At 44.6% G+C, this 14931-nt stretch overlaps 1 protein-coding gene across 6 annotated transcripts; it reads left to right on the top strand.

Annotated features, from left to right (window-relative positions):
• Window positions 1-2250: 2250 nt before the first annotated feature.
• bmal1b (basic helix-loop-helix ARNT like 1b) lies at window positions 2251-14310 on the top strand. 6 transcript variants are annotated; one of them, XM_084681557.1, is made up of 21 exons: window positions 2251-2369; window positions 4108-4228; window positions 5991-6054; window positions 6262-6391; window positions 6761-6781; window positions 6986-7078; window positions 7605-7643; window positions 7768-7803; window positions 7962-8119; window positions 8617-8696; window positions 8816-8908; window positions 9055-9172; window positions 9629-9778; window positions 9977-10223; window positions 10778-10884; window positions 11277-11427; window positions 11764-11852; window positions 12158-12266; window positions 12639-12732; window positions 12950-13043; window positions 13672-14310. In XM_084681557.1, the coding sequence occupies exons 3-21, from the start codon at window positions 6042-6044 to the stop codon at window positions 13827-13829; spliced, it is 1980 nt and encodes a 659-aa protein (XP_084537683.1). In that variant the 5' UTR covers window positions 2251-2369; window positions 4108-4228; window positions 5991-6041; the 3' UTR covers window positions 13830-14310. The 6 variants fall into 6 exon arrangements, with proteins under 6 accessions (XP_084537683.1, XP_084537686.1, XP_084537685.1 ...); XM_084681560.1 differs by lacking the exon at window positions 5991-6054; XM_084681559.1 differs by lacking the exon at window positions 6761-6781.
• The last annotated feature ends 621 nt before the right edge of the window (window positions 14311-14931 follow it).

Raw genomic sequence — 14931 nt, 5'->3', positions numbered from 1 at the left:
GCCTCAGAGCAGATTACCACAACCTTTCTCAGGGCATAAATGGGAAAGAGAAACACTGGCAGATTATTGCCGGGAGAAGCAATGTTTACTTCCTGGGATCCCAGTGTGAGTAGAAGGAGACAGGCTGACTGAAAATGGGAGATGGTTGACCAGGCCGCTGTGCTCACTGACACGTGATGCGTCAAGCTTTTGTTTTCTTGATGCCACCAAAACCTTTTGTCCAACGTCGTCCTTTCACCATCACTTCCTACAAGATCAGCTTGCAAAGAAAAAAGCAAAAAACAGTCAGGGTGGCCCTTTATGTATCTAAAGGATATTTTTACTGCAGGCACTGGAGAACGGCCATCTTACCTCAAAAGGTCAGTCAGTGCAGCACTAAGCTTTCATCTTCTTGTCTAGATCAAAATATCTTTGTGAAAAACAAAATGAGTGTGTAACTGAATGACCGCAAGAGAAGTAAGAGCCTTGGACAGAGGTGTGAAATATTGTCAGATGGCTGAGAGGTGAGCGGTGAGGGAGTCGAGCTAGTAATCCGAAGGTTGCCGGATCGATTCCGCGCCGCGTCAAATGACGTTGTGTCCTTGGGCAAGGCGCTTCACCCTACTTGCCTCGGGAATGTCCCTGTACTTACTGTAAGGCGCTCTGGATAAGAGCATCTGCTAAATGGCTAAATGGAAATGGAAACATCGTTCCATCACACAGAAATAGGAGAATCTCCATCTACGCCCAGCGTACAGTCTCTGCATGACCAGTCCTTTCACTGGACGCAGCTGTCTCACTGAGACCGTGCTGCTGCTCTGCTTGACAGCGCCGGTCTATGTGGCACACAACATTCATTTCACACTCCAGGCCCCATCTCATACAGCTGCCCTGAGCACAGAGTGAGGGCAGGAGCAGGGACGAGCAGAGGAGTGGAGAGGATGGGGAGAGCAGAGGAGGGCAGCGGAGATAGGAGAGGAATTAGAGCCCCCTAACTCATTCTACTATTACAGCAAATCGTAGTCTAACAACAATAGATCTTCTTCTGAACTATGTTTCAGATATGGAGCATGTGGCCAGGTGGCAGCTGCAGGCTTTGCGATAAGAGCAAGGCTCTGCTTGGGGAGAGCTTTGGTGCCTGCTGAGCTTCTGGGCGGGAGATGACAAGATGCCTACCTCTCTGCGTGGCAGAGAGAACTGAGGGGTGAGCGGGTGCAGGGTTCACACGAGGAGAACCGGATGAAAAGAGTCGCTTCAGTGGTGATGCAGCACAGGCCTCAAGTCAAGCTGTGACACAAGCACCCTGTTCAAGCAGCTGATACACCCTGAACTGATCCGCAGGTGCAGCTTAATATGTCATATTTGCACAGACATGAGATCAAAGCAAATATCTTTGGATTGCATTGGATGAGGAATGCCAAACCAAATCTGTCATTTCTGAACCTAATGTAACAGCTACCACTGGCCTATTACTCTACCACATAATCAAACGTGACCTTCCCCAATCCTTAAAAATACAAAATTGCATTCGGAGATGCATTCTAAAGCATAGAAAATGTCCTTTTGCATATTTGGATGTTTTCTCCAGTCAAGGCAATGATATTGCATGAACATATCGATTTTTTATACAGTATGTGGCTCTGTGTGAGATGTGAAACATCCAGTTAATATTTCCATGTCAAAGTCTACTTTTTATGAGACAAACAATGTATAAATGGACCTGGCAATGTTCTTTGCCCTTCTGGCGTGCGTAATGAGATACTCTGCTGCCGACTAGTGGCGAAAACCTGTTACTGTGAAAGAAAGCTGTTTTTACGAGGCACAAGCAGATAACATAACAGGTTTTTGTATCAGTAAACAGGTAGTTGGTGGTATTACAGTAACGTAGCCTACAAGTAGTATTAGGCCTTTTACTGAAAATGTGCGAGACCATTCTGTGAACAACATCAGCGTTTTATATGCAATGGAGAACAAACAAAAGGCTTATGCCTAGCAGCATTTAACAGGATAATCAGATCCATCATAAACCTATATTTATCTAGCATTTTCACCCACGATATTGCAGTCGAACACTTCCTTCTGTTGTTATTATTGACATGCCCATGTGGAAAGAATTCCTTTAGGCAGTTACGATTGGTGGATTGTTTTAGCCAAATACATTTCATTGGGCAAAAATGTAATCTTTCCTTTGTTCATTGGTTTATGTTTGAGACAAGTTGGCTCCTATTTGGCAGAATCCAAGCTCCTTGATCTCCGGAGCCGCCTATTGGTTGAGAAAGTAGGTTAGTGGTGCAACAATCATTACAGGCAGAGGAAAGTAGGTCATAGTGTGCCTGTTCTGTCTACAGGAGATCTATTCGCGTGCAAGTGAATGTGCTGCCCTATCAAACGTAAGTATTTCAGCATGATAAATGGCATGTCATCTATAACGTTTAATTTATTAAAAGTTATTAGCCAATGATGTGGATGTAGTATGTTCCTTATTCTCTTTCAGTCATACTGTATGTTCTCGAGTACAGGCGTAGTCATCGGCTTACACAGGCTAACTTTTAAAGGCACACGATACCATTAAAGTCGTGATCAAGTGCAGCAATCGTTTATTCCAGTGAGACAATAGTGCAAGTTAATAGGCAATCTAATCATAATGATTTGGTCATCGAGACAAACAAATACGTCCTAAAATGTCGCGTAAGGTCGGAAAGAACAGCCTGGTTAAACTCAGAATGTGCGTAGTCTGTGACAGACTATAGAATAAAAATAAAATGTGACATTTGGACATTATTTGTTGATGCGTTGTTGGGCGTTATGCCAAGATTACAAATATACATGCACGACACCGGGTTCACGACAATTGTTATAATTTACAGTCAATGTACAAGTAGCTTGCCTTAACGATCTGTGAACGACTTGAAGGCAATATTTTCTTTAAAAATGTCGCTTGTCACATCCACGGTCAACGTCAAACAAAGCGGGTTTCCCCATATAACATTTATATGCAGTACACGTTCTAGTGCAGAATATGTCTTGAATTATATATAACTGCAGCAGTAATTAGCTGTCACAATTTGTCACAACGATTGATTAGTGTTTGGTGAATTTCAATGTCAGTTAATCAATAGCCTAGTTCTTAACCACTTGTGTCCATATAGCCTAAACACATCTGTAATATCTTTAAGTTAAGAGTAACCTCTCAAAAATGAAGTCAGAAAATGCGTAATTTGGTATAATTTATAATCTAGAGCAGGGGTGTCAAATCCTGGTCCTCAGGGACCGCTGTCCTGGATGTTTTAGATGTTTCCCTGATCCAGCACACCTGATTTGAATGAACGGTCGTAATCAGGTTTCCACAGAGCTTGATAACAACCCATTCAATAGAATCAGGTGAATCCTCATCGATTGAATGGTCATTTATTGTTGTGTTCAGTCTTTATGGCTGGTGTCCCTGCCCTCCAATGCTCGGATAGGACCAGGAAGAAAAAACGAAAACAGATAAATGTAGTGTACTGTATAACTTATGTCTGGGTGTCACGTGTGTTTGTGTACACAAAGGGGAATGCTTAGGGGAATGTTTACAAGCAGAGGGAAGTATTCTCTCATTATTTCCTTGTACATTGCTGTTGACGGTACAGTAACTGTGTCCTGTGTTGACAACTTCTCTCTGTAAGGTTGAACCAGTCTTACTCACAGGGCTACACCAATGTCACAATGCAGAGAAGGAGGGCAGCACCTTGTTGTTATTTACACTGGAAAGAGGACTTGTTCACAAGACGTAGATGAAGTACATTGATGAAGATGAAGTAGTGTATTTTACAATGGAGCATTCTGGGCATTTTTCCTACTAGCCTTGTCTCTGTCCAGAATCTCAATTCTACTTAGCCATAAGACCCAGGAACCCTGTTGTTGTGCTGTGCGGCGGGTGTCAGGCAGAGAGCAGAGGAGCTGTGACTGAGTCTCCCGTCCCTCACAGTCCACCATCTCCTGATCACCCCATCTGTCACCCATGCAAGGCCGGCCCAGCTGGTCATGGCAACCAAAACAGACTGATCGGACCCCGTGTATCATGCTCTCTTGCTCTCTCTTTCACTTTCTTTCTGTGTTTCCCACTGTCATTCTATCTCCTATCCCCAGGTCTTGTCAGGCTTGTTTCTACAATCTAGAAGGAGACACCAGCAGAGTCAACAAGGCCGGCCCACTCCGTACCCAGGGCCGGTTGGTGGACAAAGAGCCCTGGGTTAGACTGAGACAAAAGGTAGAATGATTGATGATGAATCTGGGATGAGTGGAGTTAGGTTTAACTCCATGAGTCATCTGTGACATTTATGACTCGCATCCGTCTACTGTTTGGCTTTAGCATGACCACAGGACATGAATGATGTACGATACTGTGATGCAGGCACGGTCATGCTTGACTTAGTATTGCAGTCAGATATGTGTTTTTTGGATACTGGTCCATATAATGAAATGTGTGTTTGCGCATGTGAGTGTGTGTGTGCGCGTGCGGAATGATGTGTCTTTACCTCAGAGAGTGCTCCTAATCACCCCTTGGCTATGTAAAGTGCATGCTCTGCCCGACTCAAGCTTGACTTTCAGACAAAAGTGGAGCAAATTCTGAGCTCACACGAGGCTACGTGCGATGCTTGGATGACACAGCATCCCTCTTGTGATGCCACTGTAGGTCTGACGTAAGCAGAACTGCTTGAGGGAAGAGTGGGATGTAGTGGCACAGCAAGCACTGTGGAGGATAGCAGTCTTAGTGCTGCGTGCTAGCTGAATCACAGGTGCCGTGTAAAGTCACACCTGGCCCTGGCTAATCTCTCCTTGCTTCACCTCTTTAGTGGCTAAATGCAGGTTTAGCAAAGGTTTGTGTTTTTGCGGAGCTTTGGTAGAGAACACTTCAACTGATACAGCCCCTAGCCTAAAGGTCTACTAACAATCGGTATTGTAGTGCGCTTCTGGTTTGACTTTGACTCTCCAGTACGGCATGTGGCCTGGCACCTGTGTGCTCAGTGGGGAGCTTGGACAGGCCTTCTTGGCTGGATGTCAAGGAGTTCCTGCCTGGGGAACTGGAGGAGTGCCAGCCATTAGCTTATCTAAAATGAATGCAGTGTTACCCCCTTTTTAGTTTTTAGACATGTCCTGGGGACATCTGCAACAGAGTTATTCTAAGCAGTAAAGACAGCCTTTGGGCAGAAATGGCACCATGGAGCAGTGGTAGCAGGTACATGGACCTTGGTCTTCTTGTCTTGATGACCCTAAGGATGGCTATAGACACATTATCTGTTGTTGCTTGAGACAAAATGAGGATCAGGCTCAGTGGAGAATCTAAGGTTGTGAAGAGGAGAACATTATTTCTGATTTTGTCTCAGGACCACTGTGATTTGTGGTGATCACAGGGCGGTAAGGTCCTCTGAGGGACCTAAGAGGAACATATAAACAGGCTTTCCGGGTTTGGGAAACATATTGTTTGGTAAAAAAAAAAAAAAAAAAAATCCGTCTCGTTAGGCCTAAAAGGAAACGGATTGGCATGTTTTGTCATTTAAGGACATTATGTTGGAAAAGGCAGGGAGCTCTCTGTGTTGGGTTTTGTGCAGGTAATTGAATCTTTCTAAGAGAGGTGAAGAAGAGGCCACCTGCTTGGTCTGGATAATTGCACTGGTGGATAGAAGGGTGCTTAATGAAAAGGCTGCTCTGCCTTCCTGGTAATCTCTGGGTAACATTAGCCTAGCTCTACCTGCGTTCAGTCCTCTTTTCTGATTTGCTGTCTGAAGGCGATGTCTTCAACACGATGATGCCTTGATCATATCTATGGATGTCAACAGCCTGCTGATCCATCAAGATGTAAATGAATGAAGTTGATCCCTGAAAGAAGGCTTGTGCCTGAGAGATAACTGCCGCTATCTCTCCATCTTCTCCCGTACTGTGTTGGGTCAGGAGGTTGTGTTGTCTGATGAAAGGGCTACGGTTTCCTCTAAATACCCTGCATGGCTTTGTTCTGATATCTTGCTTTTCAGATTTGGTTAACTGCAAGGAAATGGAATAAAATGTGTTGAACAACTGCCCCTATGAATATTTGTGGTGAGTGCTTGACCTAATATTACCCTTTTCAACCAACTGTAAATTTGATTAAGGTAATTGGTATTTTGATCATATACAGTTATAAGATCATTAAGATCATTATTGTGAAGGTTTCATTAGATTGCAGTTTCTATTCATATAGACACAGCTACTGTTTTACAGTATAATACTGTATTGAGTTGATATTACATGTCATTTTTCCCATAGATGACCTAATGGCAGACCAAAGAATGGACATTTCCTCCACAATGAATGAGTTCATGTCGCCTGGCTCCTCCATTGGTACAGCCAACATGGATTACACCCGGAAGAGGAAAGGCAGTGCCACAGACTACCAGTAAGGAACACTGACTCCAGCCCAGAGTCACCTCACCCAGCCCACCCCCATCCGCCGTCTGAGTACCCTGCTTGCCAGTCACCTGTGTTTAAGGCGCTGCTCGTGCTCGAGTGAATGCTGGTGTTCCTGTTGTGGTATTCTGTGCTTTTTCTAGTGTTTACATGTCCTGTGATTTCCCATCTACATGCTTTTCATACTCTCGCTCCCAAAATACAGTCCTCGATAGAACACGTATTTCAATCATAGATTGCCTACCATTTGGATGAAAATGTGGTACATGTTTGACCATATCTGACCATATCTACTAACTTAGAAAAAACAAATGCAATGTTAGTACTTATTGTAATACATGGGTCCTTGCCTTCACAGAATTGATGGATTTTCTTTTGAGTAAGTATCAAAGTAATTTTCACTACCCTACTAGTTGCCCCTCTGTTATGCTCATGTAGAAACATACTTGCACTATGATTAGCGACATACGTTATGATACCTTTTGTTAAAAGTTTACTACAGGCACCACACACTGATTTCCCCCTCCTCATCTGCTTTAAAAAAACAAAACAACAACAGACAAACTGAATTGTGTCCCCTTAGATCTGAAGCTTCATGGATGAGATTCCTCATCCCCCACTTAGGTCAATCAAAATTAATGCCACACGGAAATGAATACGCTGGCGACAGTGACGGGTCAGTGAGTATGGGTACAGTACATAGTTTGTAGTTGGGTGGGGCAAAACCAGGCTGTTGACGTGGGGATGGGTGTCGCTCGATTTGAGCATTTGACTGCAGATCAAAATGTTGCGGGTTCAAAACATTGCTTGGCATAAAAGCATCTGAAATGAGCTCACTATACTACATGGAGTAGAGCAGTCGAGCTCTGAACAGATGGTTAGATGAAGAACTTGCACGCGAACACTGGGCACCGATGCATTTCTGCTTGAAAATCTCATTAAGCTGTTCACCAGACAAGATGAGAACCTATGGCCTGTATCACTCAATCAATCTCTCCGCTAATGCATCTCTGCAGCATGCCAATCAAAGCATCCAGAGTAGCATTTCTTTGTTTCATTACTCCGTATCATTGATCATACTGCAGGGGTATCATGCAGTCATATTTTTTTTTAAACAAAAAAGATCAGTTGTATTATTCATGAATCAGATGTTGTATTAGGCCGCATTAAGAATGTGGTTTTCAATGTGATTTCTCTCAAAGGGACAGCATAGACACCGACATGGATAAGCAGCTTGGACGGTACAATCATTTAGAATTCATGACAATTCAAATCTTGACATTGTAGCTATCGGTACTGTGTTGTGATGCATCACACGCAAGTAGACTAAACACATACTCAATGAACCCTGATCTGTTTCTACAGAGACTGCGATCCACAAGGCCGCATTAAGAACGCCAGGTGATTATACATTATACATTACAATAATACATTCTGCTTTATGATGTGTGGGGATGATGTGTTTTCAACTGAGATGTGTTTTCAGGCTTGTATTGAAGATGTGTTTCAATGTAAGAGAGTTTGAAGAAGGTCTTTTTTTCATGTGTTTTGTCAACCAGGGAGGCTCACAGTCAGATAGAGAAGAGGCGCAGGGACAAAATGAACAGCTTCATAGATGTGCTGGCGTCACTAGTGCCAACCTGCAACGCCATGTCCCGCAAACTGGACAAGCTCACTGTCCTGCGCATGGCTGTCCAGCACATGAAGACACTACGAGGTAATCAGGATTGTATTCATTGATGGAACCATGGAATTACAGTTTAGAATATGGTCCAATATAATACATATATAGAAAGTAGGTGTTTTCATGATTGCTTGTATTGAGATTCTTATGGAGCATACTTGTTAGTAGTGTGAAGGGAGGAAGAATGCAAAGAGTGTATAGCTGATGCACCTTTGAAAACAAAGCCCTCACTAAAATATTCCAAACTTTATCCATCAGTTTTGGATGACGGTCTTCCAATCCTGCCTCCAGAGTGCAAATTATACAATGACAATCGGGGGGGTCAACTTCTTCTCCAGGGCGTGTATCGACCCCCCCCCCCCCAACCTGTTGTTTTTACCTCTTTTGAGGGGGGTCCAAGTCTTAATTAGGGGGGTCATACCCCCCCCAAAACCCCCCCCCGTAATTCATAGCCTGCCTGCCTGCCTGCCTCCTTCCATAACAAGTGCATGTGACGGTAGATGGAGTCATCATCTCTCTCCATCAAACAGGTGCTGCTAACCCTTACACAGAAGCAAACTACAAACCAGCCTTCCTGTCAGATGATGAACTGAAGCATTTGATCCTGAGAGTGAGTCTCTGTAGATTGTCATTTATCTGGGACTGGATTACAGATGAATATACCTCAGATTCAGCTCATCTATCTATCTGTCTCTCTTTCTCTTTCTCTCTCTTTCTCTTTCTCTCTAGGCAGCTGATGGTTTTCTGTTTGTTGTCGGCTGTGACCGAGGGAAGATCCTATTTGTTTCCGAGTCCGTCTTCAAAATCCTAAACTACAGTCAAGTACGTCCTTCATCACTTGCTCTGGGCCATGAATTGCTAACTCGAGGCCAGCAATGACTTTGCAAAGACGTAGTATTTGTGCGTGTAATAAGACACTGTAAGAAGGCAGCACTGTGTTTGATGTGTCCTATGTCCTCGTGTTGCAGAATGACCTGATTGGCCAGAGTCTGTTTGATTACCTGCATCCTAAAGACATTGCCAAAGTCAAGGAGCAGCTGTCCTCGTCAGACACGGCACCGCGGGAGAGGCTTATTGATGCCAAAAGTAATCCTCCGAGCAGCCTTAAGGCTAGCTGCATGTTCCCTGGCGGAGGACTGAGGGCTAGCAGGCAGCAGGAGGGCGGGGCTTTTGTGTGTGGACCTTAGAGAGAGCTGGGGGCTGACTGGGTGACCCGTGGAGAAATCCTCAACAGGCCACATCTGCAGCTGAATGAGGAGGGTCCAGTAGAGCAGCCAGAATCCCTGTGTCATCAGCTGACTATCCTCCCCATGCTGCCAGCTAGACATTCACTCAGGCGCCACTTGTTTTATGTAAATCAAAATGTGAGGTTACACAGGATCTATTCCCTCTCTTCACATTGGACTATTTTGGTTTGTGTGTATGATTAGAATATAAATATTAGAACGTTGGAATATCAAAGGCCCGATGTGTCCACATAGACTTGCATGAATCTTTCGAAGTGGTGATGGCTGTGGCTGACTGCGGCTCTGTGATCTCCAGCCGGGCTCCCTGTCAAGACGGACATCAGGCCCGGGCCCTCCAGGCTGTGCTCCGGGGCCAGACGCTCCTTCATCTGCAGGATGAAGTGCAACAGGCCCCTGGTGAAGATGGAGGACAAGGACTACACCTCCACCTGCTCTAAGAAGAAAGGTACCCGCTGCGTATGAGGTCGCCACACCTCGGAGCATGTCGATGATCCGTACCTGATCATCTCACAGAAGATTTACGATTTTCCCAGCTCCTCATCAGAATACTTTGAAGTGGATTGTTTAGTAGACGTTGCCGTGAGAGATCTTAGGGCAGACCGTTCCGGTGACACTGACGTGTGACGTTCCCGCCTTTTCTCAGCGGACAGGAAGAGCTTCTGCACCATCCACAGCACGGGCTACCTGAAGAGCTGGCCCCCCACCAAGATGGGCCTGGACGAGGACAACGAGCCCGACAACGAGGGCTGCAACCTCAGCTGCCTTGTAGCCATTGGCCGGCTGCACCCCCACATCGTCCCTCAGCCAATGAACAACGACATCCACGTCAAGCCCACAGAGTATGTCTCCCGCCACGCCATAGATGGGAAGTTTGTCTTTGTGGATCAGAGGTGAGATACCGACGTACTTACTGTAACACAGACACGTAGAAAAGTCAGCCATATAGCATTAGTCAGCCGTATAGCTTTCATCCAAAGGGAAATCTGAATGATTTGAAAATGTAATATGAGAAAGTACCTGTGTCCGACCTACAATCACAAATACAGGCAAACAAACCAGTGGGTGGGCAGGAAGTCCCTGGTTTGAAGGGATTGGATCTGGGCTGACAGCGTCTGTGAGGTCATGTCAACGTACCAAAATAACATCAGCAAAATGTTCCAGCTGGTGAAATAGAGGCCCAGAGGGCAGAGTAGATATGTCAACTAAAAATAATCCATTGACCTCTGTCACACAGAACTTCAATGCAGCACCAATATTGTTCAGTACTGAATGCTATACATGGGATTTCTACAGTGAAGTGGATCATCCTTGCTTTGGTTAGCAGAATAATCATGGACAATTGGAGCATTAGCAGTGTAGTTTAAAAGCACTTTAAACCAAATCTTATATTAAGATAATATTAGATAGTAGATGATATTAATCTAAAGGGCAATCTTATTTACAGGGCCACTGCTATTTTGACCTATCTCCCCCAAGAGTTGCTGGGTACTTCATTTTATGAATATTTCCATCAAGATGACATTGGGCATCTAGCAGAATGTCATCGACAAGGTATGTGTACACTTTTACAGTGCACTATCGCAAATGATTCAAAGCATTTAATACAATCATTTATGAGTGCAATTATAATATAACTTGCTCTTATCATGTTTTATTGTGTTTCTTGTAATTAAGATCTGCCTGTTTTGCAAGTAGAGTGAGATATGACTGTGGCTAGTGCACAGAAAGAAATGCTGGGACAGACTAACAGTTGGTATGTGACCGAGAGGCCATGTCTGCAGATGGAGGTTCACACGGCCTGCTGTCTCCACTCCCCACCTCCACCCCTGTCCTTTCTCCCCTCCTGTCCTGCCTTCCCCTCTCCTCCTCCCCTCCCCCCACCTCCACCCCTGTCCTTTATCCCCTTCTGCCTCTCCTCTTCTCTCCCTCCCCCCTCCCCTCAGTCCTGCAGATGAGAGAGAAGATCAACACAAACTGCTACAAGTTCAAGATCAAAGATGGCTCCTTCATCACTCTGAGGAGCCGCTGGTTCAGCTTCATGAACCCCTGGACCAAAGAGGTGGAGTACATTGTCTCCACCAACACCGTCGTCTTGTAAGTACTCAAACCATCTGTCGAAGAGCTTATGTGGGACTTGGCTCTCAGGAAACACCCAAGAGCAATGGCGAGCTGATGTTTTGTTGGGTTTTACTCTCATTTATGATTTTGTTACAGTAAAGTCTGACTATTTTATGGCATTTTGAACAGTACTGGCATTGTAAACAGTCTGTTATATTTCCATGATGTACATTTCCATCATGTATTGTCCAGCTTAAAAGATAATGCATGCTCTGTGCATTTCAAAAGAATATGAATAAGCAGTCTAAAGATGATCAGTGATGAGTGTCTCACTCTATTCTTGGCTTCTCCTCTGTCTTCCTCTCATCCCAGCGGCAGTGTGCTCGATGAGGCTGATTCCAACTACCCCCAGCTCTCCACATCCCCGCAGAGCATGGACAGCGTACTCACAACAGGTGACGGTAAGCATCTACCTACAGCTCTGGAAACATTTAAAGAGACCACTGCACCTTTTCCTGTCCTTTTTAAAAAACGTTAAGAAGGACCATTTTGAGTGAGGAAACGATGGGTACAATTTGCAGTGGACTCTTACATTTTACCCTTTTGTTCCTTACTTAAAATTATCCTTCTCCCAAATTTTTTTTACAAAAATAATATTAACTGAGCTGTATCTGTGTACAGTGAATGCCGGTCAATGTCTTATCCACCGGACATGACTCTTGACTGAATATGTTTTGTACCCTAAATGTGACGTGTTCGGGCGCAGGCACGGGGAAGCGGGCGCTCCAGACCGTGCCTGGCATCCCAGGTGGCACGAGAGCAGGGGCAGGGAAGATCGGGCGCATGATTGCAGAAGAGGTCATGGAACTCCAAAGGTGAGCGTAAGGTCGTTATTAATAGGGCGGACATAAAAGGTGCCATGAAAGGATTTAGGCGTAAAAGGTTTCAGTGTCGCACTTAAAAGAGGTTCTGAATATTGAAACGGTGTCAAATGTATCAACACAGCTCTTGCTGAAGAGCTTTACATTTAACTTTGTGCGGTCATCAGTAAACATTAGAAACATATTTTCATACTTACTAAACATCATAAAGACTTTTCCACCTTTTGTAGTGAAAGATCTTTGTGTATCCGGTTATTTCTGTTGGACACCTGGAGCGCAGTAGAAGTGTCTGTGTGCTTGTGTGTGACTGTGCGGACCTGTATGGGGCTGTGTCTTGCTGATTTGACCTCTTTATTTAAACTCAAGGATGCGAGGTTCCTCCCCCTCCAGCTGTGGCTCCAGTCCTCACAACATCACCAGCACTCCTCCACCAGACACGTCCTCCCCAGGAGGCAAGAAGGTCAGACCCACCCCCCTAACCCTCCTTCACCCCCCCAGCCCCAACCTTCCCTCTCCCCTATTACCAGAGCGGAAGTCTGCTTCTCTTTTCACTGCTCATCTGTGTGAAATAAATTGACTCACTATCAGTTGTACATTTTGTTTACGTCAACCATGATTGGTCCGAAGGTACGGTGGTGGACCGTGACTGTAACATCATTATTTCCATTCCCTCTCAGATACTGAACGGTGGAACTCCAGATATTCCCTCAGTAGGGATGATCCCAGGGCCTGACTCCATAGGCTATCCTTACTCCAACAATTCCATACTAAGTATGTATCTTTTTTTTTCTCTAAAATTGTCAGTGGTTGACTGGTGTACAATATAAGATTTAAGATGTGAAATATATGTATAACACATGCAAATAAAAGAACACTTAGATGGGATATGATGTACTGTTTTGTATTTAAGCAATAAGCCCCAAGAGGCCGTGTTTTGTGCTGATTTTAGAACAGGTAAGGGGGTTTTTGGCACTCCGCGAAGGACTCGCGGGGCTTATTGCTTTTCTAAAACTGTTGCTACAAATAATTAATATGGTTTAATAAATAAAAACAATTAGAAACAAAATAGTTTAATAATAAACCGTCATTCTTACTTCAAAGTATAGTTCCTAAATAAATGTTGCCACGCAATAGCCAGATGGACACCTTTGCCGTCTTTTTTTATCTGAAATATTCGATGCGCAGTAATATGGAATGTTAAAGAATGTTATGAGGACAACCTGTGAGGTTATGCTGGATTTTACAATGGCATGGAACACAATATAGCCAATCACAATCAAGGATGGGAACAACGATAGAAGCAGCTGTATAATATGGCTGATAGTAGAATACATATATAGTGCCCCCCCAACCCTCACTCTCTCTCTCTCTCTCCCCATCTCTCTGTTTCTCTGCGTAGGCGATAACTCCCACATCGGCCTTGACATCATGGATGAGCCAGGCTCCAGCAGCCCCAGCAATGACGAGGCAGCCATGGCTGTGATCATGAGCCTGCTGGAGGCCGACGCAGGCCTGGGTGGACCTGTGGACTTCAGTGACCTGCCCTGGCCCCTATGAGTGCTGGGAGCTCACGCATCAAGCCTCCTGACTGGGCATGCTGGAGCCAGGCTTAGGTGTCACAGTATTGGCATACAGCAGCAGACTGTACCGGCTCTCTGTGACCAGTACCAGAGGGGGTGGTGGCTCCGGCCCTGCTGTAGGGCCACGCGTAGGCACACCCTGAGGAGGATGCTCGTGTCGGCCAGGGTCTACAGGACGCTGGTTGGTGGAACTGCAGTGAGACTGCCTCCCGTACTGTAGTAGAAAAAACGTACCAGTTCTCTGTGGTTTTACCATGTCTGTTCTCCCTAACTGTACAGTCATTGCCCAAGGTTTTATACAGGCATTTGTTTTCACACGACAAATGCATCTGTGTTAATATTTCGAAACAATATTGTACCCTCTCTGTTTATTCTATACTGTATGATGAGTATATATGGCATGTGTACTGTACCCGCGGTGAAATATTTTTTTGAATAAACCCCTATCTTGATTTTCAGGTATTTTTCTATATATTCATTTTCTATATACTCATTTTCTGGGAGCTGTGAGAATAGCTGGACATGAGGTTGAATCCACTCAAGTGTACATGAGCTTCAGTCACCAGTATGTGTCTGATAATGCATTGTGGGATGAAGACAGTCCTTGTAGAGGTGTTGCTAGGAGACTATTTAGTAACCTTTTGAAGCCTTTGAGCCTTGTGGAGACCCATCTCTCCCTTCAGCTGCCTACTTTACAGAACAGGTCAAATCCACAAGGACACCCACCAACTCGATACCCTTTTTGAGCCATCCCTTAACATCCCTTTGGAAAAGCCCAGTGTTCCTTAGCAACGGATAACTTAATCCAAATCAGAACCCCCAAAAGCTCTGATCCAAATGACTCAGAGAGAACAGTCTTTGCCAAACTGGTTAATGCTATTTGACTCTCTGGAGTCTGGCACAGTATCGCAGTAACACATCTTAGGTTACGGCTGCTATTTTGGCACATCTTTAACCTTAAGAAAAAGGTCACAAAATTAAAACAAAATAAAATCATCCACAGCCTAGCCATCACAATTTCTAACTTAATTTCCTATTTTACTGTAGATGGTAGCATTCCATGGATATAAAAAAAAAAA

This window comes from Hypomesus nipponensis, chromosome 19 (genome assembly GCF_054491055.1).
Source record: "Hypomesus nipponensis isolate SF chromosome 19, ASM5449105v1, whole genome shotgun sequence".
NCBI classification, from domain to species: Eukaryota; Metazoa; Chordata; class Actinopteri; order Osmeriformes; family Osmeridae; genus Hypomesus; species Hypomesus nipponensis.
Note: the sequence above shows the minus strand (reverse complement) of the source record. Positions and strands in the feature narration are given on the sequence as shown.

Coding starts and splice junctions, on each gene's coding strand:
- bmal1b (XM_084681557.1), top strand. Junction 6,782..6,985: donor ATTGATGGATTTTCTTTTGA/GTAAGTATCAAA, acceptor GTGTCCCCTTAG/ATCTGAAGCTTCATGGATGA. Junction 7,079..7,604: donor TACGCTGGCGACAGTGACGG/GTCAGTGAGTAT, acceptor TTTCTCTCAAAG/GGACAGCATAGACACCGACA.